Source organism: Vespula vulgaris, chromosome 1 (assembly GCF_905475345.1).
Source record: "Vespula vulgaris chromosome 1, iyVesVulg1.1, whole genome shotgun sequence".
Lineage (NCBI taxonomy): Eukaryota > Metazoa > Arthropoda > Insecta > Hymenoptera > Vespidae > Vespula > Vespula vulgaris.
The window spans coordinates 14741441-14767017 of NC_066586.1; the positions used below are offsets into that span (position 1 = coordinate 14741441).

A 25577-nucleotide genomic window follows, 5' to 3' on the forward strand; every position below is an offset into this window, starting at 1 on the left:
TAATAAACTAAACTAACTACATTCACTTTTAGGAATAAAAAAAATATATATAAATGATTAAAATCTATATTATTGATCTAATATAATTCAATATCAATTAATAATAAAGATAAAGCAGGTATTCAATTGAATGAACTTACTAACTTATGGTATAAAATGTAAAGAGTTACAAGTACACATTACGTATTATGTTACATACACACATACATAACATACAGTGCCAAATATTTGTACCATAAGAAATTTTTAAATTGAATAATTTCCTTCTAATTTCCTCACAAGGAATTATTATAATCGTATATAAAATTACAAATATATTTCATATATTCGTGACATTTTGTAAATATAAAGCAATTTATATAAAGCATTTTTTATATAAGCATTTATATAAAGCAATTACAGAATTAAAATATAAATTAATGAGATATCTAGTATTAAAAATTCTGAATTCGTAATTTTCATTTATCTATTCTTTATCTTTTGTATGAAGACGCATGTGTTTCTTTAAATTATCCAATCTGTTACAACGACGATCGCAAAAATCACACTGATAAGGCATTGAATTACTATGAACAACAACGTGACCATTTAAATGACTTATTTGTTTAAATCGTTTACCACAAATTGTACAAGCATAGGGACGTTCATTCATATGTGCCGATGCTATATGTGTTTGCAAATTAGTTTTTCTAACAAATGTTGCTTTGCAAATGTCACATTCAAAAGGTCGAATATTTGCGTGAATTGCTAAATGAGATTTCAGAACATTTTTATGTTTGAAATTTTTTTCGCAAAGATGACATTGGAAAGGACGTTCATCATTGTGTACTTTCTTGTGAACAGACAAATGTGCAAGCTGTTTAAACATTTTTGCGCAAATTTCACATTGATACGTTCGACCATCTTCATGAGCAGCACTGACGTGCCGACGTAGTGTATCTGCTAACGTGTATCGTTTGCCACATATTTTGCAAGAAAATGGTCTTTCGTTTGTATGGGTCATAAGATGTCCATTAAGATTCCTTTTTTCAAGAAATCTCGCTCCACACACGTCACATTGATATGGTTTTTCACCATTATGAATGTACATATGTTTTTTTAGCGAATTTGATAAACTAAATCTTTTTGAACATATAGTACATTCAAATTTTCGCTCTCCAGTATGAACTAACATATGAGATTTTACATGACCAGCTTGCTTAAATCGTTTACCACATATTTTACATCCAAATTGACGCTCATGCGTATGAGTAAATATATGACGTTCTAACACACTTTTTGTTGTAAAAACCTTTTTACAGTTATCACATTCGAAAAGACGATAAATTTCTTTTGACTTTAGTATTGATTCACCTTGATGTGACTGAGAATGAGTTTTAAGCAAATCCAGAGATTCAAATTTAACGCAACATATTGCACATTGAAAAGATCTGTAATCTTTGTGTGTCAATGAATGTTGACTAAGATGACCTAACTGTTTAAAACTTTTATTACATATTTTACAAACATAAGGTCTTTCATTTGTATGAGAACGCATGTGTCTTTTTAATACACTAGGAAAACTGAATTTTTGTTTACAATATGAACATTCTAATGTTGGATTTCCATTCAATCTTGATATTCTATTTTCTTCTTTTTTCCTAGAAAATTGTCTTCCATTGATAGAATTTGATTTTTTTATAGATCTAACACATTTATTCGTATGGTTCAGTACTATATTACTACTTTGATGAGATTTCATAATTGATTTATGTATCTTTGGAATTTCCTCTGTTTCCATACTTCTTTTTTTATTAATACTTATATCAGCATATTTACTATAACTATTATCATTTTTTATGCAATCTGTATGACTGTTAATTTGTTGATGATTCTCATGAAACTGTTGCATATGTTTTTCATATAATTTCAAGATATGGAATGTTTTATTGCACAATGTGCAATCAAATTGTCGTTTCTTAATATGAGTTTTCATGTGATTTTTCAAATGTCCCAATTTCATGTATTGTTTATGACAAATTTTACATGTTAAATTTTGGTTGTTTATACGAAAATTATGTTCTTCAATATTTGGCTCTGCACATGTTGAATCTTCCATTTGTAAATTATCCAAAAATGTTTCACTTTTAACACTAACAAATTTAAAGTTGTTTGAATTCTTATGAAATTGAAAAGAATCATCATGATTGTTTTTATGATTATTACACGAGACATCATCATATTCATTATGGCACTAAAATAATAAAAAATATACAATAAATTAATTGCTATTATATGAATTATAATATTACTTTAACAATACATATACATACATTATCATTTTTATCTGTATCGCTTGTATTTAGTGAAATTATATTTCCAGAAATATGAGTCAAATTATCAACTGTAATAGTATTATTTTGTTTTTTATTTAATGTATCATTTATCCATTCTTCTTCTGTCCACATATCATTTGTTGTATTTTTAGCGATGATTAATTTTTGAAATTCTTGATGAATATTTTGTCCAAATAATATATCACATGGTATTTTACCATTTTGACAACGATATGTTGAATTTTGAAAGATTTGTATAAATTTCAAACCTTCATACCATGTTTTTCCAGGATTTTTGTTTAACCAACATTTTAATAAATTTTTAAAATCTCTACTATCTTCTTCACATTTGCACACATTTCCATGTAATATGATAAAATCTTTCCATAAAATACGTAATTCTTTGACAATTTGTTCAGCAAAATTACGCCCATTTCCACTTTGTAGAACTTGAGGAGCTCCAATAATTGCTAATATATCTAGTAACTTATTTGCTACTTCTTTTGCTGTGTTATTGTGTAAAGCATGTAATACTACAAATTTTGATGGTAAATCTTCGTAAACCAGAAAGTACTTGTAAAAATATGTTTGTTCCAATGGCATTTCTATAACATCAATTTGACCTCTACGACACAATGTTACATGTGCACCTTCATGATGATTAATAATTATCTTAGTTGACGTCGAATTTAAAGGCTGTGATTTATGATTCTGTAAAATATTTTATGATCATTGTTGAAAGGAACTATAATAGAATTATTAATATATACATAGATATAATTCATATAGTACTTACTGTTGTTATATTTGAAGGAGAAGCTTCTTCATAATTTATTTTTTCTTTTTCTTTGTTCATAGAATTTTCAGAATGTTTCATATTCTTTAAGACTTGAAAGTTATGTTTTTTCTCTTGAAATTCTGCTTCTTTTTTTATAGATACAACGTTATGATTATTCTTGTTGACAGTAAAAAATTGATGCAATGAACTTTTTATATATTTGTTCCCAGAAGTCCAATCTGTATCCACAGAAAGATTTTTATCCATTTCTATCATCTGACTCTCTTAATAATTTTTTTTGTCTTGAGTTAGTTTGAAAACACCTAACCACATAATTATATTTTTTTTATATTTTTTTATGACATGGTTGTGTTAAGAAAGATTTTTCTACGATCATTCTCATTACAATGATATTGATAGTTTTTAATGAAACGTATGATAATTGCAGGGTAATTACTGATGATTTATGTACAACGTACCTATAAAGTGAAATTAAATAAGACTTGTTGTAGAACAAAATAAATCATTTGTTTACAAACATGTCACTTGATAAAATTAATTCTGAATTTTGTATTCCTTTGTATTAGATTTTTTCGCCTTTCACATTTTAGCATTTTTCTTCTGCAATACTTCATCTTTTCATATATAAATTAAGTCGTCATTCAAATCAAATTAATAATTCAAAGAAAATTTTTAATCGATTTTATAATTCTAACCTATAAAGTGTTATACGATATCAACTTACAATCAAAAAATTGTGTTGTTTCTTTTCACATTATATATATATTGATTAATAACAATCCTCTTAATTACAAATTAATTCTTTTTACAAATCTAATCCTTCTAAGAGTACATTTGAGTTAATACACATTTTATAATTCAATTCTATAGCAGTGCGTACAAAAGCTTCATCTTTCGTTTGTTCTCCTTAAAACTTGATATTAAATATATTTAGAAGAAAAAAAGCTATTGGTTATTGAATGAAAATAAATAATTTGAACATCGTAGAAATTGTTTACACGGCTGTTTAGATGCACAATTGGTACATTTCCATCTAGTTTGTTTATTATTTTATGGTTGAACTATATGCACATTTATAATGTTCTATCGCTTCCTATCTTTTTTTACACTTCATAACGCTTCTTCTTTTTGACAGAATAGATTTTCTTTTATTTTTTAATTTATTTCAAAGTAGATTGTAAATATTCATAAAAAAATGAATTTAATTTGTTTCAACTGTAAAAATATAAACATACATATGCAGGTATAGTATGATATGCGTTTTTTTATATAAAAACCTCAAGAAAAATATAGTATTTAAATGTAATCGTGTGAGTACTTTGGTCTGTTTGTCATGCGCAAATCTAATCTCTCGTAAGCCCCACAGCCGTTAAATGCATTCAGAAAGAAAGTTGACTGGGCAATGCAACGTTAGTAGAACTGTCACATTGTAATTTTTGTATAAACGAAAAAAAGATACATACGTATCTATAGTTTTCACGGATTCAATATGGGAATTAATAAGCGACTAAGGTTCGGAACATTTTTGGCAGTACTAGCTGTTTTAGCTGGTTTATATTACAGAAATTACGAGGATATATTACAAAAACGTCTGTCAGCTTTATTACATGGCTTAGAAAGGATAGAAAACAAACATTCTATTACAAACAAACCTAAAATCGCTGTAGGTTATGGTATATGTACAGATACATATGTTGATGCGAAGCATTTATTACATTATTCAGATGAAATTGGCTTGCCAGAGCATTTTGATGAAATTAATACAGAAGAAGAACTTTTAAAGAGTTTTGCTTATTATTTTCGGCATGGTGCTGCTGCTGAGTAAGTAATCTTTTGAATTTTCTCTTTAATAAAAATCTTTATAATAACAGATAATTCTTTCAGACGTTACATGCCAAATCGGACATTGTTCGATCAACTAGTTAATAAAGCTCGTACATTTCCTTCATCCTATTCAACAATTGGAGGAAATGCAGCAATAATGGCACTACGATTTGCAAGAGAAGGCTGTGATGTGATATTAGCTGCGAAATTAACTAAATCATTGCTCCAAATGATACCACAAGTTATTAGTGTTGTTGGTGGTGAAGTAAAACGCGATGATGTTCATTTAGTTCTAGAATATAAAAGTGGAGATATTTGGGGACCTTATTCTAGTACTAGAGCAAATAGGTAAATATGATATATAATGATGATAGAGTATTACAATATACTATTATATATAATTATATTTACATTTTTATAATATTTATTAGGTATATTATTCATAATGATGAAAATAATCCAGTTATTAGTTCTTTTAATGCCTTTGATAAAATTTTATCATCTACAAACCTTGATTTACTTGTAGTCAGTGGTTTGCAAATGATGGATAATTATCCATTTAGAGAAGGTAATGTGACTATATAGCACTGTGTAAGTTGTAACAATTTTTGCTTTTATATAATTTTATACATTTATAAATTGTATGTAATATTTTATCTTTTTGTGTAAAGGAGAACGTGAAAGAATCCTTAGGAATATAAATAAACAAATGGTTAACAGACCATTGCATACGAAAATACATTTTGAAATGGCCTCATTTGTCGATGACAAGTTACTTTCTGAACTTTGTAACTTAGTTATTCCTTTTGCTGATAGTTTAGGAATGAACGAGCAAGAAATAGCTAATTTATACAATTCTATGTATTATGGCAACATTTCATTAGTTGCCAATTCAACTCCAAGAGTTGCTACAGTTTTAGATCAAATGAGAACATTGTTTAAACTCATACGTTTAAGAGGAAGGTCTATTTCTAATTCACGTTTACTTACCCGTATGCATGTACATACTTTAGCATACCAAGCAATATTTACTGTGAAAGATACTGTTTGGAAAAACACGATGGCTGCAGCAGCTAAAGCATCTTTAACAGCTCACAGACATGTTTGTGCAACAAGTAATGTAAGTAATATTAGAACTTTATTTAAATGAAATCTTTTTTTAATCATATCTTCAATACTTATTTTTTCTATTCAGATTGATATTCGAAAAGCATCACTAGTTATGGATGAAAGCTTTTCAACGTCTAATACTCATGGTATGAGAATACCTCTGGATGTTGATAAACCAGTTTCTTGTTGGGAAGAGACTTTACCTATAGAAAAAGAAAACATTCCTATCGAAGTATGTGTGGCTCCTGTGTTAATCTGTACACAAGCAGCTCAAACTGCCGGTGGTGGCGATAACATTTCAAGTGCAGGTCTTGTTCTTCAAATTTAAATTTAATAATTCAATGCAACAATATGCTTATTGATGTGCATTGTTTCGTAATACTTATAATTTGATTTTGTAACATGGAATGTTTTCCTAGATCAAAATATTTACTACTGTATGCTTTACTTTAGAAGCATTCCAATGAAAATCAGCATTCCAAATGTATTATGTTATAAGCATTGTTCGATAGAAATTTCCTATAAATAAGCATATGTATATCAAGAATTTTTGTTACGATAAATTAAGTATATTTATTGCAGTAAGCGGAATTTAAATACTCACATAAGAAAAAGTAAGCAAAAACAGATTTGTACATGAAACTTTGTTATGAAATGATAAGATAAATACCATTGCACATAATTTTATTAAGTAGAATTTGCTTTAATATGAAAAAAAAAACCCCAAATAAACTATGCCATTACTTAGATATGCTACAATGTCAATGTTAATAGTTCTTGAATAAACTAAATAATGGAAATATAATATATTTTTACATGATCCTTATATAATGAAGATATATGTGTCCTATAAAACTTTTAATATGTAATAATACTTTTATTAGTTTTTAAATTGGACACAATAAAAGATGTTGATATACATATTGAATAATTATTATACTAGGATCATCTAATAAGGTAGAATACAACATACAACTTATCTTGGTGAAAACTCTATTTGTGTTCACAAGGAATGACATAATCAATAACAATGAATGACATTGATTAAAATTCTTCCATGAAATAGTCGTGTGCCGAGTTATCAGAATAACCACTCGAGTTCTGATTTTGTTATACATTCTCTTCCTTAGACTGAACAACGTAATGCAACTCTTAAAGCAAAAGAATAGCTGAATAGTGTCTAATAACGAGACAATGAATCAAAGTGATTTACCTAAGAATGGCTTTTACTTAATCTTGCCTTATCATAAAAAAATCTTTGTATTTTAATGCGAAGATTAAATTATCTATGAACAATGTTATAGAATTGTGTCTCCTTCGTCAATACCTAACATCTTTAGGTCATCAGGCCCAGGTTGCGTATCAGCTTCGACTTCCGCTTGAGTTATTTCGGGCGGTGGTTGATCCATGTATTCTGGTCCATATCCAACGCAGCCTAACATACTGTACATAGATGAATACATAACGTTACTTTCTTGCTGACTTTGCTGTTTACTCTCTGTTTCTTCTTTAGGGAAGATAATATTCAAAGCTTCTTGTAAGTCGTCAGGTAAAGGAATGCTTGGATCTGGTCGTTTCTCGGTAGGTTCTGGTATATCCGATATATCGTGAGTTACTGTTTCCACAGAAGGTAACGTGGGAGGTGGAGGATTTTGATGATTTGTAATAAAGGTTGGAGGATTCTGAATTTGAGGTGGAGGATTTGTAACGAATGGCGGATGCGGTTGCATAGGAGGCCGCAAAACTTGATGAGGTGGGAAACGTGGTGCAGTTTGCATAAACGGCGGTGGAGTAGACATAAACGGAGGTGGCATAGGTCTACTTGGAGTAAATGTTGGCCTATTTTGTATATGTTGTTGTTGAGGCTGTTGCTGCTGCTGCTGTTGTTGTTGTTGCTGTGATTGTGGCTGTGCCTGTGACGTTGGTTGCTGTTGTGGTTGTGGTTGTTGTTGCTGTTGTTGATTTGAAGTGAACGATGGTGGTGGCCGATTTAAAGGAGGAGGAGGATGAGACGGTACTGTCACTTTTGTTGTACTTTGTGTTTGTTTTTGCTGCTCTATCATTGGTTGCTCAATGACAGTTTCTTCAGACTGATCTTCGATCTCCATATCGACGACCTGTTGCGTCGGTTTCGATTCATTTAAAACAGGTGGAGGCGGGGCAACTAATATCTTCATTGGTGGAGTTTTATTTGCTTGATTTGCATTATTATTTAAATTAACCGGTGTTGCCAATTTTGTTATATGTACTACTCCCGGTGGATTTATAATTTCATTCGGAACTTTAGGAGTATCTTCAAATTTGCTTTGTTGATAAGGTAACGGAGCAATATCCTTTTCAGGTAACTTTGGTTCTTCGGTTTTCTTCTTAAATAGCGGTAATCTACCAATAAAAGGTAATTTACCCTTTGCCACCTGTGCTGACTTTTTAGATTGAACACCACCTTTTTTTGATTTAGAAGCCGATTCATTTGTCTTTTTCTCAAATTTCGATTCGTCATTCGACGAATTATCATCTCTTCTATCTTTATCATATTTTTCATAATTTCTTTTTGGACTGTCGCGCCAGCTTCTTTCTCGTCTCGGCGATTCATTTACATCTCGCTTTCGTCTATCCTCATAATAATCTCTCTCCCTGTCTCTTTCCCGATCCCTTTCCCTATCCCTATCTCGATCTCTTCCTCGTCTTCTGTCATATCTACTGTATCGATCATATTTATCTTCTCTTCTATCATATTTACGATCGCGATCATCTTTATATCTGTCTCTCTCGCGTTCTCTTTCTTCTTCTTTTTCAGTGCCTTTACTTTCCGATGGTTTAAGAGTCATATTCACCTGTTGTTTCGTCCAAAAACCCATGTGTGGTTTAGGCATCTCTTCTGGTTTAGGTAATTCGATTGGTTTACTCGGTAGAGGTTGTACTTTGTCTTCCTCTTTTTTAATCCAAAATGGTTTTGGTGGTTCTTTTGGACCCCATGCTTCCAAACTTTCAGATTTTTTAGAGAAGCTACTTTGCTCTTGTTCTTCTTCTTCTTCTTCCATTATCATTTTTTCTTGACTTTGTGTTCTATTACTTATAGATTTCATTTCTTCCTCTTGCTTAGCTTTTAGTTTATCTCTGATTGAATTTAAAAGTTGTCGATCATCTGCTTCTACAGGTTGTTGTTCTGGTGTAGTTGCTTGATGAACTTGTACATTTTTTGACCAATGACCTTTTAATTTGATTCTATGATAATCGATTTCTTCATTTAGGATTGCTTGAGTAGAAGCTTTCATTTTATTTCTCATAGCAACGCGTATACTCTTGGACATATCTTGATCGGAATCAGATTCTGAATTCTCTGATTCGCTAGACGTATCGCTAGCACTACTCCTATTTCTACGTTTCTTGGACTTTTTCGACTTCTTCTTATTTTTCTTAGATTTTTTGGACTTTGGTGGTGGATCATCATCTTTTTGTTTTTGTAATTCCATTTGTATTTGTTTGTGTTTTTCTTCTGAAAAAGCTTTCTCGCGATCTGCCATCCAGTCCGTTTCCCAATGTGGATTTTGTTCAACAAACCGCTGAAAAAAACACAAAAATTCTTTTTTTCGAAACAAACAAACACGTTTAATTTACTTACAGAGAAATTCTCAGAATGCCTCTTGGATTTCAGATGCAAACTCGCGCAATGAAGATCTCCGATCCAGGAATTACAGAGCTTACAGTACCATGCAGTTGCTGCACTGAAGAACTGTAGTCCTATAATCAAATAATATTTTAATTAGCATTACTTAAACTTTAAAATATGTAAACAATTGTAAGTTCATAAAGAATGACCTTATGTTCTGCCACGACACATTCATGTCACTGAAAACAAAAATAATATATTAAATGCTGATCAACAAATACTTGAATACATTAATTATTCTTCGTAAGTCCCACGATGTTCGCTAGAAATGAAAGAGGAATAAAAAAAATCTTTATTGTTTTTTTTTCGTATTATCATACAAGTAGTACAAACAGTATTAATACATATAATTTACATAAATGTAGTTGTAGAAAAAGGAATATACTGTAATTGTCTAATTAATATTATTTTTATTTGCATCTATATAATTCTTTTTTTTTCTTTTTTTTTTTCCCATGTAATAAACATTTACAGTATATTTTACAAAAATTTTCATATAATACATTACGTTTACATATTTATATATTTTACTTGTTCACATATTTCTGTAGTCTTTTATTAATTAGTACGAATAAATTTAAACATGATATCATGTAAAATATATATCTTCACTAACACCATCACTGTGTATGTATGTTAACATTATTTGCAGATATCACATCTTAATACCAGACACAAGCCTATACATGGTGACTTTAAATATGTGCTTGTATGAGAGAGAGAGAGAGAGAGAGAGAGAGAGAGAGAGAGAGAGAGAGAGAGAGAGAGAGAGAGAGAGAGAGAGGTAAACAGTTTCATTAAGACAAACCAAAATTTCAAAATTCTTTGAAGTTGCGCCTCTCAAAGTAGTCTAAAATCCAGTGCATCTGTATAGAGCATATAACATTGCTAATAAATTTATTATTAGTAATCCAAACAGAATGTAAAGTATATATACTCAAATAATAATTGAATTAGAAGAAAATTTCTTTACCCGCCAAATTTTATTACCTCTAAAAACTGTTTGGACAAAATTAACACTTTATTTTAATTTTATTGTATTTAATATCAGAAGAAAATTTATAAGCAATGTATATATGCATAGAGCTCTTCAATACATACCGAACAACACAGTGTCTGTGCACAAGCTACGGAATTGTATTCTATTAGTAATTACCCACTGAAATTAACCATACCTTTGATTGGTGTTCTTTTCGTTGGTAGTCCTGGATAAAAGGGCACTTCTTTTTCTGTTCCTTCTCCATTCTGCTCATGCCATGGCATATCAACTATCTTGCGTTCCTGTAGCATGAAACATGATTTCAATAATAATTCTTAATATTCATTGTAAAAAGTTTGGTACTTTTTGGTAGGTATTGATTCGATGCATCAATCAGACTATGTACCAAGTACCTGCATATATAGCTCATTAGTGTAATAAAGCATCCACTTAAAATATTTTTTGACTTATAAAGACATACTCCTAACCGAATCCATTTGTTCTCTTGTAACTCAAATCAATAATTGCATATATTTCTGGTTCCTGTTTTAGTAACTGATAAATATTATTTGTCAAAGTGAATTTTACACAGAAATTTCTAAGTCTACTTATAAACGATGAATTAACACAGCAATGAAAGGGAAAATAAAATATTGTCACTTACTAAGCAAACTTCTTTGTGCTCATTGCTATGAAGATGATTCAAATATTCCTTTGCCGTTTTAGGGAATATATCGCAAACTTTGCACCAATGCATTTCTGGATCATAATGTACGAAATTGTACATGGGTTTAGAATCTTCAGGAGATCTCCTTTCTCTACCTTCTCTATCAGCTTTACATTCTTTATCGGAATCCGTAACTGATGATCTGTCGGGTGAATCAGACTTTCCTGTAGGGAAGTCTTCTTTTGGACTTTTTGAGCGTTTATTCAATTCTAATTTAAACTTGCTTTTTAAATCATCTACTGTGGCTTTATCACCAATGATTCCAGTGAGCATATCAATCACATTATGTATTGACTTCATTTTATTTTGTATTTCAATCTGAAAATAGAGAACCATGTAGAGTTAACATTTATTTAACATATTTTTAAATTATTTTAACAATTAGGATAAATAAATATTTGTTGAATTGAACAAACATTTTAATAAAGTATCATTTAGAATATATATTTTGTATCTCACCTGAAGTTTTTGATTTTCTTTTATTATACGATTGTTCTCTCTGCCACCTTCTTTACCAATCTCATCACATTGTTGTCGTAAAATCTCCAGCTCACGTTGTAATGTTGCCGATTTCTTGACATATTCCTCACGTTGCTTAGCTAGCGTTGCTTTTTGTTGTTTCACTTCAGCTGCGATGGCTGTCGTGTGATTAATTTTAAAGTACAGATATATTATAAAATATTTGTAATAGTAGTTTTCTTTGAATTAAATTAGCTGATTAATATATTATAAAAATATGAAGCATTACTTAAAGTATCTGGTTGTAATATAATACAAATATAAAAAGAAAATAATGTTAAAATCAATTCTGTATTTACTAACTTTTTGATTTAAATATGTTTCAAACTTCTTGCATTTATCAGTATATTATTATTTTAAATCATACCTTCTTTTTTTGCATCCTCAGGTCTTGCTAAAGATGTTACTAAACTAGAGGATCCACTATCCACAGCTCGTGATGATTCTTGCTGCGTTGTCAATGTAGGAGGTGGTGGTGGTTGTTGGTTGTTATATGGTACCTGATTTCCTTGCCAATTCGGTGGAGGATAATCCTAACAGAATTAATATGTTCATTCAATTTCAAATACATGAATGGTGCTTCTTTTAACCCTTACCTTTACTTGTCCACATTCAAATCAGAACTTTGGATAATACATGGAAGATTCTTGAAGATGAATCATCAGGTCAATTATAGTCGTTTCCGATGTTGTTACCAATAAAATAAATAACGCGAATGTTATACTTACTGACGGAGCTGCAGAGTTTGCAGTATAAAAGAAGAAAAATGGTGTATCGTTTTTCGACACACTATCGTTTCCAAATCGCGTAATAATATAATGATTCGCATATATAAAAGAGTACCATTGTTTGTACATGAGCTTTAGAAAACCCATATATATCTTAAACATCTTGATATAAAATTTATTTATATCAGATTGTTAAGATAATTAATATAATATTTTACTATAAAATCGAACATAAAATCACGCAATCATCCAACATTGCAATCATAAATTATACATCTATTTTCTAATGCAATTATTTATACTAAATTAAAAAAATATTATTCTTTTCCAAGTAACTTACACTGCGATAACTAGTTGGTTGCTGATAGCTGTAATCATATCCTTGCCCGTAGTTATAGTTGTAATTATTGTATCCTTGATTATATGCAGGTAAAGGTGGAGGTGGTTGACTTGTATTTGGAGGTGGAGGTGCCTATGATAATAATATATCCATGATTTTTTTTAATAAATATATTTTTAAGCTATTTATTAATATTAAATATTTGATTATGTTATGAAAATTAGATTTATGATAATAAATAATAGTATGATAAATATATATTACCTGATATTGATTATGAACAGGAGGAACATAACCACTAGAGCCAGCAGGATTAGCAGCTGCACTTTGAGATTGTGAAGATGTTTGTTGTTTCCATTCTTGTTGTGGACGATTTGTTTCTTTCCTTCTTTGATCTCTGGAACTTGAACGTGATCTTCTATCTCTTGATCTAGATCTTCGATATCTGGATCGTCTGGGAGATGGAGATCTATCATATTTTCTTGATCGTCTTCTATGTGATGAATCATCCGAATCAGCACTGGGACTCCTAGGACCTTTACGTCTAGATTCTTGCTCCATCTTCTATTTTTGTTAATGAGGTCCTCCTTTTTTGAGAACATTTTACAAAAATAAGTCTACATCATAATTAGAAAACAAAAAACTTCTAATAAAATAACAAAAGAAATCTGGTTATACAATATAAATGTATAACTAGAACAATTAAAGAAATACAACATAACATCTAGTAAAAATACAGTTTTATAAAAATAAGAAATTTCATTTAATAACAAGATTATTAAAATTTTATTATTTTTTTTTTTTACTACAGATTAGGTCACATTTAGCTAGCTTGCCATGAGGTATTCCATATTCTTAATTTATTAGGTATAAAATAGCCAATGAAGTTTAATATAATAATCGTACATACAACCAAATGAGTTACCAAAGTATTACGAACAATTTTTAGAAATAACTCGTTATATTAAGTATCTATTGTAAATTTTTTGTAGAAATTAAAATACTTTTTAGATGCTGCAATGCAGCCATTATCATTCCAACGTTTTTAATACATACCGTATGTTATTATAATTGCATTATATTGATACTTAAAATTAATTTACCTGTAATATATAAAATTGCAACTTATCTTCGACTTTTCGTTATTTCGTAATCATTTGCTATCACGAAATTAAAATGTCAAAAATGCTTGGTCAGACAACACATTGCGACTTTCCAAGCGAATAGATGAAGCCAAAACGTAATGGCGACTTATACAGTATTGCCAACTATTAATATTATATCATCGTTACAAAATTTCACTCTTCAATTCATTTTTTTTTTTATAATATATTTTCATTCAAATCGGATAATTATATATTTATAAACAATGAAATATATAAGTCAAAAGTACGACTGAATATTGTATTTTAATATATGTTCTTTTTTAAGCTAATTCGATAAAATCAGTTCGTAACCATTTGAGAAATTTAAAATTCACTAAAATCCATTATCATTTCTGCTTCAATTTATACCACTATAATCAAAGGGAATATTTCATGGTATTGATATTATTGGTCCGTATTTCGTTTGAATTTTTACTATTTTTATTTCAAAAAATTCATTTTTATTGATTTTTATAATTTAATTTAATTTAATATTCTTGTATTATTATAAGAGCATTTCATAAATAAATACATATATTAAAAATGTTTTTTTTAAATAATGTTTTTTTTTAAATAATGTTTTTTTAAATAATGTTTTTTTTTTTTTTAATAAATACTGCGATTTATTCACTATAATTCGCAATATTTCATTTTTTGTATTATATTCGTGATATTTCTGCGCCCTCTAGTTAAATTTCTTTAAAAATAATTTAACTCATGTGCATGACGTTTTTCGTTCATTTCATGAAATTTACCCCTATTTGATCGTGGAACGTATTTTGGAAACACCCTGTATATCGATGGAGTAACATGGCGTCTGGCGAAAATAGTAATTTTGAGAAAGTTTTGGAATTTAGGATTTATAAGTGCTCTAGTTTTTCAGCTTCTTACGTACCTGAGTAAGTAATTTTTTATTTTTATCAATTTAAATAAGGTTATCTATTTTCAAAATAGTTCAGTAAATGAAAAAAAAATATGATAAACATGTAACCTAACAAACTTCCCATTTCTTTTCGAAGTATATCTAAAATACAGATATGTCGATTAAAATAACAAGAATAAATCGTAACGAACTAATTTTTATATGTTTTTTTAGGAATATTCTTGTAGATAAACCGTCGGATCAAACTTCACGTTGGTCTTCTGATATTGACAATCCTCGCCAGGTAAACATTCGTATATTTTATTCAGAAAATTTATCTACTTTTTAAAAACGTTATTTATCTTCAACATAATTATATAAAATGTAAACAAATAGATATCATGATCAACTACTTATAATAAATAATATATATTTAATTATTTAATATAAATGACAATAATTGTTACCTAATTATTATAATATTTTAGTTTCTTACATTGAAATTGCAATGTCCCTCCATTGTTAAAACTATTACTTTTGGCAAATATGAAAAAACTCATGTATGCAATATAAAGAAATTTAAAATATATGGTGGACTAGAACCTGAGAATATGATGGAACTTCTAGAAAGGTAAAATATTATTTTTGTAAAATTAAAAGAGAAAAAATGAATTTTTTTAATTAATTTATTTTTTTCTTTTTCTTTTTAGTGGATTGAATAATGATTCTGTACCAGAAACATTTGATTTGAAGCACGTTTTAGGAAATGAAGGAAATTATTTTCCTGTTAGATACATAAAAATTCTTCCTCTTCAATCTTGGGGGCCCAGTTTTAATTTTTCTATTTGGCATGTACGGTTAAATGGTATCAATGATTCTAAAATTGTAGGACCTTCTATCGAATGGGTAAATATGGTAAGTACTTCAATAAAAATTAAATATTTTTAATATGAACCAAAGAATAATTAAATTTTTTTATATTACAGTATCGTCAAAAAGAAGTAATAAGGTTATGTATGAAACATTTTCGGAGACTCGAACAACCAGAAGTTGTGGAGACTTTGCAAAGAGTCACAGGAGTTACTTTAGAAGATCCTCGTTTATCTATGTTATATGATTTGTTAGTTACAAAAGGTGATCATCTTCAGGCAGAAGGCTTTATAAGCAATGCAGTTATGAGTAAGCTGCTTTTAATTTTTTCTTTACACATAAAATACAAAGTACATATCTTTTTTTTTATAAATATACTTTTCTAAAATATATTATCTAAAAAACTAGCTATTATACTAATCAAATTTTAGTTATTCTTTTATTTGTAAAAAAATTCTATGAATTTACTGGTATTTTCTAATTTGTATTTTATTTTTTTTCCCTTTGTGTAAAACTTTAGATTATTATCATTTTTTATTTTTATGGAAACAAATTTCATAAATTATGCTATAGCTGGACTACTGAATGACTATATCAATGCTCAGACCTATAGAGCGGTTTGGACAAAATTATCTACAAACGATCCTAAACCTGGAATGAGAGGAGGACATCAGATGGTCCTGGATCCAACTGCCGAAATGTTGTATCTATTTGGAGGATGGGATGGAAATCAGGATTTGTCAGATTTATGGGTTTATAACATACCTGCTAATAAATGGACACTCATATGCAAAGATACTGAATCAGTAGTAAGTCCTCAAATTCAAGGTGATATATTTAATAAAGAAAGTTTTTATCATTCTTTTTTGTCCACACATCAAAATTATAAAATGTATTATATAGGGTGGACCTAGTGCTCGATCATGTCATAAAATGTGTCTTGATCCAGAAAGACGACAACTCTTTACACTCGGACGATATTTGGATACACAATATAGAACACCAGAAAATCTAAAAAGTGATTTTTATGTTTATGATATTGAATCAAATAAATGGACACAAATATCAGAAGATACTGGTGCTGTTGGTGGACCTCAACTAATATTTGATCATCAAATGTCAATGGATATTGAAAAACGAATAATTTATGTATTTGGTGGCAGAGTTCTTGTCTCATCTTCCAAGTAAGTTATTAAAAATCTTCTTATAGATTTTTGATAATTGAATAATAATGAATTACCATTTAGTTCTGAAAATCATGCAATGCCAGCAAACTCGACAGAACCAATATTTTCTGGATTATATTCTTATCATGTGCCAACTGGTACTTGGAGTCGACTTGCTTGTGATATTGCAAGACAGTGTCCTCCAAACGTACCGACTATTAGATCACGAGCAGGGCATTCTATGTTGTTTCATTCAGTAAGTATTTTTGAAACTATAAGTAATTACATAATTGGTGTTAAATATATTATAGGATTTACATTCATTTTATGCATTTTTTCAGGGTTCTCGAAAGTTGTATATATTCGCAGGTAAACGAGGTAAAGAATATTTAAGTGACTTTTTTACTTATGAAGTAGATACAAATCAAGTAGAACATATAAATTATAATGACTTTGGGGCAAAAGATTCTAATCGTGTTCCGGCAGCTGGTTTTACTCAGAGGGCAACAATTGATTGTAACCTTGATGAAATATATGTTTTATCGGTTTGTACTTAGAAATATCCGTTTTCTTATATATTTTAATGGTATATTATATATTAAAAAGATTCTATGTAGGGTTTAAGTAAAGACAAAGATGAAAGAGATGACAATGTACAGAATTCTTTTTGGGTTTATACTATTAAAAATAACAAATGGTGTTGTATTTATCGTAATGAAAATTTTGGGGAAAAATATTGGAGTAAAATGCAAGATTACGAACCATGTCCACGATTTGCACACCAGTTAGTCTATGATCATATAAAAAAGGTATAAAAAATTTGAGTTTTAGATTAGTACAAAGCATTACATATTTCTAACAAAATATTTATTTTTGTATTTGATAGGTTCATTATTTATTTGGTGGAAATCCAGGTCGATCTTGCCTTCCAAATTTACGACTTGATGATTTTTGGCAATTAAAATTATGTAGACCATCTCATGAACAGATATTAAAAAAGTGTAAATTAATCATTAGAAAACATAAATTTGAAGAACTTGCTTTGAATAATAGTATTGAAGCATTGGAATATTTACAAACAAAAGTATCAGAAATTATCGATCATGATGATACAGAGCAAACAAAAGAGGTATTATAAAATTTTATAAGTATATTTATTATTAATTTTATAAAGTCTCTTTTAGTATTGTATCATTGCATATGTACATTTATTTAAATCTTACAGTTTCAATTGTTGACATCTATACTATTTCGAGAACAAACAAGATCACTGGATGAAGCTGCAAGTTCTAATTCAGCTTCTAGCACTGTTTTAGGTAACTTTCTTGGTATGAATACAGATCAGTATATAACAATACGCAACGTTCACACTTTGAGAATTGAGCTATATGACAAACTTGCAGAATTTTTTCCCGAATCACTTACACAACCACGCGTTAACCTAATTGATCTTTTGCCATTATGATGCAATAGATATTAAAAAAAAAGAAAAAAAGAAAGAAAAAAAATCAAGTATGTTGACACCGATTATATCCAGTATGAATTGTTAAATAATATAAAGCAAAATCAGTTTTGTTTTTTTTCTATAAGGTTATTTGTTGTAATATTTACCATTATTTTACAAGTGAAATCGCAATTTGTACTGCACTTTTCTACAAATTTAGATAGAGGTAGAGATCAGAACTAATTAGAAAAATGATTGCATTAATTTTTTCATATTAAATTTAAGCTTGATAGATTTCAAATTTTTGAAGATATTCTAAGGCAAATATAAAGAACAACATTAATATCATTATTGCTATTGTAAATTATTATCTATATACAAGGTCTTACTATAAGTAATAAAATATTAATGTGTTTTTTACGTATAGATATATTTGTCTTAGAATTATGATAAAAATTTGAAAGTAAATCAATATATATAAAAGAACAAAAATTCAGTAATAATACTTTTTTCTTTGTATAATTATAAATGTAAATTCTTCATAATTTTTCTAATAGCATTGTATAAAAATTTTTATTTTCAATATTTCATGACATTCTTATTACCGATTATATAAATTCGTATTACCATTGTTTATTTATTTGATTTTCAAGTTAAATTTACTAAAACACTGCTTCATAAATGCACATATATACATATATACATACATACATATATATATATATATATATATACATACGCGCGCACATACACACAGCATACGCACGATAATTCTATTATTTTATTATATAGAAAAGAAGTTTCATGGATATTAATACTTGTTAATACATTTTAATCCATATATTTAAGAAAAGTATTGTATCACCATACTATCTTTTTCGAATGAAATATCTTTATCCATTGCTATTAGAATATTATAAAGAAAATATTAAAGACACTATAGTTACCTAATTTATACAGAATTTCATGTTTTTATTATTTTGTATATATTTTATCATGTAAAGAATGCTATATACTAAATTGCTTTGCTGTTAATTATTTTGTACAATATATGCTCTCTGATATCTTATAATGTACTAAGTAACATCCTGTATATAATAGTATACTTTATTAATATTTGTTCGTAATTAGCCATCAGAAATGATTTAAAAAAAGGAAAAAAAAGAAAAGAAAAAACAAGATAATGCTGCAATATTGTAATTATTAGTTATTGTAATAGATTGCTTCCAAAGCATACAAAGTATATATATGCATATACATATGATACTTACATTCAATTTTTGTATATATTTCCATTTAAATGATAAGATGTTAAACATTGTATTGGAATTAGAAATATTAAGTTATGAAAGAGATCTTGATAACAACAATTAGAGCAGCTATAGAAGTCAAAGTATTCATATACTGTCAATTTATGTTTACCTGTTTTTCATTAACTATATGATAAAGTTCATAAGACAATTTAATAAATATGTCAGTTAATTTATAATATAAGTAATAATGACTGTGAATATTTTTCTGCACGCACGCACGTGTATGTACAGAAAACTTTCTATGAAAAAGTGTGAAATTTGAAGACTCATTCTATTATATTTATTTGTTTAGAATGTAAAATAAAAACTATGCATTTTTCAAATTTATATTAATATATTATTACATTTATTTTGCATTAAGTATAACATACAATGCTATCCAAAAATTATCTATTTTAAAAAAAAAGTAATTAAAAATTAAACCTGTAATGTCAGATCCGTAATGATCGAAGCGCTATCTAGTAGAAAATTTCAAAAGTTTATAATATCACATCAAAAATCAGCTAAAATATATTTTAATTATATTACTGTGTGAATACAATTATACGAAAAATATGAACATAATATGCATGAAGTATATATATATATATATATATATATATATATATATATATATATATATGAATGAACATTTTTTTAAAACAAGTCATTTCAATCAAATTATTGAATAAACTCGATATTACTTACAAAGTATGTACTGTATAAAAAAACGAAAGAAATATTAATTTTTAATAAATATAAAATTTCATTTTCTCTATTACTTTTATTTACTATTCAAGTATTATATGCCAAAAAATATTAACTTGTTAAAATCTAAAGCCAGATTGTCATAACTATAAAAAATAGTCATACCTTTCAATTTGACAGATGATGGCTCGAAATTTTGAATGCGCATTTTAATTGATTTTTCACTAACACTATTCACTTTTATTGTTACTATTATTATTTATTGATTCGTTAGTACGTACGATGTATCTCCGATGAAATCCAGTAGTAGACTGACTTGTCATCACTTATCAAAGTTGCCTTGACCTCACATTTTTGTTTACATTATTGTCAAACAATGATCCTGTGTTTGAAATTCGTGCCTAACGAACATTTCTTTTATTTTGTATTTATTATATGTTTATTTATTGTATGTTGTATATTATATGTTTATTTATTATATGTTTATAACTATATAATATTTGAGTAAGTGTAATTATTATAAATTATTTTTATATGCTTTTTAATTATTAGTAAATTATTTTACGCATACATTATATATATTAAATATATATATATTATTTAAATAAATATAAAATAATAAATAAATATAAAGAATTAATTAATTAAACGCACAGGTCGAACTGGTGAAGTCCAATGATAGATTGCAATAAATTCATTTATTAAATATCAAAATCATCTTGAATCTACGTCTTCGTTATTATTTAGATAAATAGCCAGCAACAATATCGAATTAGAAATATACAAATAAAGTATTAAATGAAAATTATTTTGTTCAAATTTCTCATTTCATTAAGTATAAAAAATTATTACAGATATCATTTTATATTAATATTAATTCTTATGCTAAAATAAAAAAAACAAACAAATAAATAAATAAATATATGTGTGTGTGTATATATATATACATACATACATCACACGTAGATTTACTGAACTTTATATTTTTTTTTATCAGCATCTACAAATCAATAATTAGTTTTCTTTCTCGATCGGTAATATCAGATGTCACTATAAGTTGTTAAAGAATCGATGTTCTATCTCGCAATATAATATTCAATGACTTAACCTTCGAAACAGTGACAGGCATTTTCAAGAACTTGTATATTCTACAAAGTCGTCTGATTAAATAATAATTTTAAAATGGAATGTTTAATTGGAATTCAATTTAAAGATTTTGTGCTTGTAGCCGCTGATATGACAAATTCTCAGTCTATTATGGTTATGAAAAGTGGTAAGATATATTTGATAAAGTTATAGTAAATAATTAAGATATTTTGAATCAACGTGAATTTTTAATTTTGATATATATATATATATATATATATATATATATATATATATATATATATATATATTATATATATAATTAAATTTTACATTATTTTAGACGAAGAAAAAATTCATAAAATGTCTGATAAGCTTGTAATGGCTGTTTCTGGTGAATCTGGAGATACAACTCAGTTTTCAGAATACATTGGAAAAAATATACAACTTTATAAAATGAGAAATGGTTATGAACTGTCACCGCAAGCAGCAACTGCTTTTACTAGAAGAAACTTAGCGGATTATCTTAGGAGTCAAACACCATATACTGTTAACTTATTAATGGCTGGATATGATGATGATCTTGGTCCGCAATTGTATTTTATAGATTATTTAGCTTCTTGCGTGAAAGTACCATATGCAGCACATGGATATGGTGGTTTCTTTTCTCTTTCTATATTGGATAGATATCATAATTATGGTAAGTAATTATGAATTGTGAAAAAGTGATTATAATATTGTCATTGTTGATTTAATTAAATTTTATATATAGAATGAAATATAATTTTTGCCTTACTATTTCTAATTATTGTAGATATGTCAGAAGAAGAGGGATATGAACTAATGAAAAAATGTGTTAAAGAAATTCACAAGAGACTTATTGTGAATTTACCTAATTTCAAAGTCCAAAAAATATCCAAAGATGGAATAAAGGACATGAAACCTATTACAGCACAAAATTTAGCCGTCGAAGATGTTGCTAAAGTGTGATGAATTACTTTTCCATATTTTCATAATATTGTCATTCTGATTATAAAAATAAGGATAGCTAAATATAATTCAATTATATATTATAGAGTAGTTGTTATTTTATTATATTTTTACTGCATTTTAAATACAATAATCATAATCTGTCAGACTCACACAATCAAAGATTGCATGAATATACATATATTATAAATAATAATGAATTAGCTTAAATATAAAATAGCTTTTCATATATATATCTTTATTGATAATATTACAAAAACAAATTATACATATATATCATATTTTAATTTAAATTTTGTAAAATTAAATTTTGTAATAAAAGTTAGTCTAAACATACTCATTTATTTAAAAAAAAATTAATAGAAATTTTCAAGTTATGAATTCTCTTTAAAAATATTTAATATTCTAGAATGATATTTAATTTTTTATGCTTACGATTAACAAAATTGTATAAGAATAAATATGAAGGAGTAGTAACAAATAAATTCACAAAAATAGATTTTTTATAACTTACAAGTAGATTGTCTAATATCTTAAATAGCGTGGCACTTATGACTTTAATAGAAATAGAAAAGAGGGGAGAGGATAATCAAAATCAATTAATTGCATTATATGGTGTGGTGAACTTATATAAATTTTTTTTACTATGTGCCATAAAATTGATTTTACAGTGTAGAGATTATCACTAAGAAATTTTGTCAAAATTAATACAAGAAATACAATTCTAAAGAATTATCATGTCACAAAGAATTGTACCTCATAAATATTATTACATATAGGAATAGTTGCACAAAAAATGCAAATTGTTATGCACCGAATGATGAATGAAATGACTTTTGTGCCATCACAGCATCCAACTTGCATATCGTATTTATTTAAAAATAAATTAATTGAATATGCAAGGTAGATTATATATATATTATAGAAAACAGATGTTTTTCCTCCTATTTATAAGGAATTTATGAAATAACCAATAGTAACATAACAGGAATGCTATATCACTTATGGTGATGAAAATTTATTTATCTTTTTTTACTTCTACTTGAGTTTGCGTTGTTTGTTCTGATTGTTGCACTGTAGTTGTTGGTTGAGCAGGATGATCTTCATATCTGAAAATTTGATATATATATATATATATCACTTCTAAATATTAATATATAATTTATTTTATGTAATATATTATAAAACGAATGAATAATGCTTACGAAAATAAAGCTTTGAGATCTCCTTTGACTAATGCTAGCAATAATGGTGTTCCTAAACAAGCAGGTGCCAGATATAACAGAGCAGGTTGTGCATGTTTAAACAAATGCATTATCGATATTGTTATAAGTAATCCCATAAAGTAAGCAAAAAATGTTGCATAAAAATACACATTTGTTTTTCTGCTCAAACTATTATCAAATCTCAATAAGAGAGCAATGAAAATTCCAGGTAAAACAATATCTCCTAAACCTAACATTGCAAAGTTATTAGCACTAAGACCTTTCTCTAAAAGATCTTGTGGAAAAACGAGCTTCATTGGCACTTCAAATGATTTTGCTACTGTTATCATTACATCTGTACCAAACACCCAGAAAGCATCATAAAACAGAAGACCACCAAGTAAAATACATCCAGTGACAACATTATTGAGATGTAATAATTCAACACCATTAATTGCAAATGCAATTCCAAATAAATTATTAGCAATCCAATGCTGAAAAAATATACATTACTAAAAATACAATACAGAGTCTTATGTAAATAATATTTATAGAAGTATGTTTTTATAGATTACCTTTTTCAAAAGATACCAAGCACCAACAATAGAACAACATATTAGACAAACAATATCATGAAGGTTAAATTTATAATTGATAATATGCTCAGTACGATCACCTTCTCCTTTCGTAAATTGAATGTGATATGGAGTTTTTGGAATTACAGCAGGAACCAATGAAGAAATCAAGGGACTATAACGAACATATTTCGTAAATATTATTACAAATATATCTTAATACATAGAAATCTGGTATTTACCTTGTAAGATGACACAAAGCTAAAATTCCAAGAAAGAAGAAATAACCAACTAAAATTAGGTTCACATATTCCTTAGTAAATATCTGTGTATGAAAAGAAATATTTTTGTAATAAATGATATTTTATAAAGATCACAAAAATAATTATAAAATACATTATATAATTATAAATTTTCTTTTACCTTATATAATATATATAAGCTAAATAGCGTAAAGCTGGAAATTAAAGGAAATAATGCTGCTTCTTTCAGAGACATTGTATCAGGTTGTTCACCATTGTCTTTATAATGTTGCTAAAAAAATAATTGCTCTATTTAAAGTCGATTGTCGTTTTAACAAGTACGCATGTCCGCATGTGTACGTATATATATGCAAGATTGATATTACTAATTTTATTGATATTGATTTCTATATTATATATTGATTTTATATATTATATACTATTGATAATACTAGATGTCTAATATATATATATATATATGTACGTATATACGTATGTATGTGTATATATGTGTGTGTGTGTACATATATATATATATATATATATATATATATATATAAACATCTTCATTAATTACAATATTATAAGATTTTCAAATATTGTTGAACATTACAATGATTTTATAACATATGCCAATATGCCAAAATATATAGCTAACCTGCTGCTCCTTATGGTGCTTAACAGCTCGGAAGCTACCGAAAAAAATAGGTAATATTGCCATTATTACAAGGCTTCCATAAGCTATAGCTATTCCTTCGGGAGTCGAAGTGGAAGTTCCGTTGTTTCGTTCAGTAACATTTTCACTTGCTTGTGTAACGATTTCATTTATTACACTTGCCATCTTGGGTATTCAACACGACTAATGGACACGACTGCACTGTCGTGCACGTTTATCCAAACGTTATCTAATTCTAACAGATGGCGGAGAATGACAAGTCTACCAACATATTGTAACAATTATAAAAACAATATTTTTGAAAA

General features: G+C 27.7%; 6 protein-coding genes across 11 annotated transcripts; 3 read left to right on the forward strand and 3 right to left on the reverse strand.

The window, feature by feature from the left end:
* Nucleotides 1–52: 52 nt before the first annotated feature.
* Nucleotides 53–4384, reverse strand: LOC127067349 (zinc finger protein 569-like). 6 transcript variants are annotated; one of them, XM_051002170.1, is made up of 5 exons: nucleotides 3839–4384; nucleotides 3573–3722; nucleotides 3112–3416; nucleotides 2313–3026; nucleotides 53–2233 (listed from the first exon to the last, which is right to left on the reverse strand). In XM_051002170.1, exons 3-5 carry the CDS (start codon nucleotides 3367–3369, stop codon nucleotides 467–469), a joined length of 2739 nt encoding a protein of 912 aa, XP_050858127.1. In that variant the 5' UTR covers nucleotides 3370–3416; nucleotides 3573–3722; nucleotides 3839–4384; the 3' UTR covers nucleotides 53–466. The 6 variants fall into 6 exon arrangements, with proteins under 6 accessions (XP_050858127.1, XP_050858119.1, XP_050858162.1 ...); XM_051002162.1 differs by having other exon boundaries at nucleotides 3573–3728; XM_051002205.1 differs by lacking the exon at nucleotides 3573–3722 and having other exon boundaries at nucleotides 3112–3332.
* Nucleotides 4385–4452: 68 nt separating this feature from the next.
* Nucleotides 4453–6853, forward strand: LOC127067402 (ADP-dependent glucokinase). Its single transcript, XM_051002244.1, has 5 exons — nucleotides 4453–4935; nucleotides 4999–5286; nucleotides 5370–5506; nucleotides 5610–6058; nucleotides 6134–6853. Exons 1-5 carry the CDS (start codon nucleotides 4604–4606, stop codon nucleotides 6374–6376), a joined length of 1449 nt encoding a protein of 482 aa, XP_050858201.1. The 5' UTR covers nucleotides 4453–4603; the 3' UTR covers nucleotides 6377–6853.
* Nucleotides 6854–7024: 171 nt separating this feature from the next.
* On the reverse strand, nucleotides 7025–14281 carry LOC127067343 (zinc finger matrin-type protein CG9776-like). The gene is made up of 9 exons (XM_051002157.1): nucleotides 14115–14281; nucleotides 13276–13598; nucleotides 13012–13143; nucleotides 12311–12476; nucleotides 11884–12062; nucleotides 11362–11742; nucleotides 10894–10999; nucleotides 9671–9789; nucleotides 7025–9611 (listed from the first exon to the last, which is right to left on the reverse strand). The coding sequence occupies exons 2-9, from the start codon at nucleotides 13570–13572 to the stop codon at nucleotides 7347–7349; spliced, it is 3645 nt and encodes a 1214-aa protein (XP_050858114.1). The 5' UTR covers nucleotides 13573–13598; nucleotides 14115–14281; the 3' UTR covers nucleotides 7025–7346.
* Nucleotides 14282–14888: 607 nt separating this feature from the next.
* On the forward strand, nucleotides 14889–20138 carry LOC127063434 (muskelin). Its single transcript, XM_050993258.1, has 12 exons — nucleotides 14889–15055; nucleotides 15253–15322; nucleotides 15507–15649; nucleotides 15729–15933; nucleotides 16005–16197; nucleotides 16462–16697; nucleotides 16792–17072; nucleotides 17136–17310; nucleotides 17396–17599; nucleotides 17672–17863; nucleotides 17941–18183; nucleotides 18280–20138. The coding sequence occupies exons 1-12, from the start codon at nucleotides 14967–14969 to the stop codon at nucleotides 18517–18519; spliced, it is 2271 nt and encodes a 756-aa protein (XP_050849215.1). The 5' UTR covers nucleotides 14889–14966; the 3' UTR covers nucleotides 18520–20138.
* A 1448-nt stretch (nucleotides 20139–21586) lies between these two features.
* Nucleotides 21587–22657, forward strand: LOC127073022 (proteasome subunit beta type-2-like). Its single transcript, XM_051014036.1, has 3 exons — nucleotides 21587–21771; nucleotides 21928–22284; nucleotides 22399–22657. The coding sequence occupies exons 1-3, from the start codon at nucleotides 21681–21683 to the stop codon at nucleotides 22572–22574; spliced, it is 624 nt and encodes a 207-aa protein (XP_050869993.1). The 5' UTR covers nucleotides 21587–21680; the 3' UTR covers nucleotides 22575–22657.
* A 134-nt stretch (nucleotides 22658–22791) lies between these two features.
* On the reverse strand, nucleotides 22792–25509 carry LOC127072961 (minor histocompatibility antigen H13). The gene is made up of 6 exons (XM_051013910.1): nucleotides 25255–25509; nucleotides 24778–24888; nucleotides 24597–24679; nucleotides 24355–24529; nucleotides 23780–24273; nucleotides 22792–23683 (listed from the first exon to the last, which is right to left on the reverse strand). Exons 1-6 carry the CDS (start codon nucleotides 25435–25437, stop codon nucleotides 23593–23595), a joined length of 1137 nt encoding a protein of 378 aa, XP_050869867.1. The 5' UTR covers nucleotides 25438–25509; the 3' UTR covers nucleotides 22792–23592.
* Between the last annotated feature and the right edge of the window lie 68 nt (nucleotides 25510–25577).

What these genes read in the sequence shown, in the direction of transcription:
- LOC127067402 (XM_051002244.1), top strand. Translation starts at nt 4,604, where the DNA reads ATGGGAATTAATAAGCGACTAAGGTTCGGAACATTTTTGGCAGTACTA. An exon ending in TAATTATCCATTTAGAGAAG is followed by an intron (nt 5,507 to 5,609) that starts GTAATGTGACTA and finishes TTTTGTGTAAAG; the next exon opens with GAGAACGTGAAAGAATCCTT. An exon ending in ATGTTTGTGCAACAAGTAAT is followed by an intron (nt 6,059 to 6,133) that starts GTAAGTAATATT and finishes TTTTCTATTCAG; the next exon opens with ATTGATATTCGAAAAGCATC.
- LOC127067349 (XM_051002188.1), bottom strand. Translation starts at nt 3,369, where the DNA reads ATGATAGAAATGGATAAAAATCTTTCTGTGGATACAGATTGGACTTCT. An exon ending in CTCCTTCAAATATAACAACA is followed by an intron (nt 3,027 to 3,111) that starts GTAAGTACTATA and finishes AATATTTTACAG; the next exon opens with AATCATAAATCACAGCCTTT. An exon ending in ATACAGATAAAAATGATAAT is followed by an intron (nt 2,234 to 2,312) that starts GTATGTATATGT and finishes TTATTATTTTAG; the next exon opens with TGCCATAATGAATATGATGA.
- LOC127063434 (XM_050993258.1), top strand. Translation starts at nt 14,967, where the DNA reads ATGGCGTCTGGCGAAAATAGTAATTTTGAGAAAGTTTTGGAATTTAGG. An exon ending in ATATTGACAATCCTCGCCAG is followed by an intron (nt 15,323 to 15,506) that starts GTAAACATTCGT and finishes ATAATATTTTAG; the next exon opens with TTTCTTACATTGAAATTGCA. An exon ending in ATTCTATGTTGTTTCATTCA is followed by an intron (nt 17,311 to 17,395) that starts GTAAGTATTTTT and finishes GCATTTTTTCAG; the next exon opens with GGTTCTCGAAAGTTGTATAT.
- LOC127073022 (XM_051014036.1), top strand. Translation starts at nt 21,681, where the DNA reads ATGGAATGTTTAATTGGAATTCAATTTAAAGATTTTGTGCTTGTAGCC. An exon ending in TATTATGGTTATGAAAAGTG is followed by an intron (nt 21,772 to 21,927) that starts GTAAGATATATT and finishes ACATTATTTTAG; the next exon opens with ACGAAGAAAAAATTCATAAA. An exon ending in GGATAGATATCATAATTATG is followed by an intron (nt 22,285 to 22,398) that starts GTAAGTAATTAT and finishes TAATTATTGTAG; the next exon opens with ATATGTCAGAAGAAGAGGGA.
- LOC127067343 (XM_051002157.1), bottom strand. Translation starts at nt 13,572, where the DNA reads ATGGAGCAAGAATCTAGACGTAAAGGTCCTAGGAGTCCCAGTGCTGAT. An exon ending in GAAAAGAACACCAATCAAAG is followed by an intron (nt 9,790 to 10,893) that starts GTATGGTTAATT and finishes ATTTGATTATAG; the next exon opens with GACTACAGTTCTTCAGTGCA. An exon ending in GGCATTCTGAGAATTTCTCT is followed by an intron (nt 9,612 to 9,670) that starts GTAAGTAAATTA and finishes TGTTTTTTTCAG; the next exon opens with CGGTTTGTTGAACAAAATCC.
- LOC127072961 (XM_051013910.1), bottom strand. Translation starts at nt 25,437, where the DNA reads ATGGCAAGTGTAATAAATGAAATCGTTACACAAGCAAGTGAAAATGTT. An exon ending in AGCACCATAAGGAGCAGCAG is followed by an intron (nt 24,889 to 25,254) that starts GTTAGCTATATA and finishes TTATTTTTTTAG; the next exon opens with CAACATTATAAAGACAATGG. An exon ending in GATCTCAAAGCTTTATTTTC is followed by an intron (nt 23,684 to 23,779) that starts GTAAGCATTATT and finishes TCAAATTTTCAG; the next exon opens with ATATGAAGATCATCCTGCTC.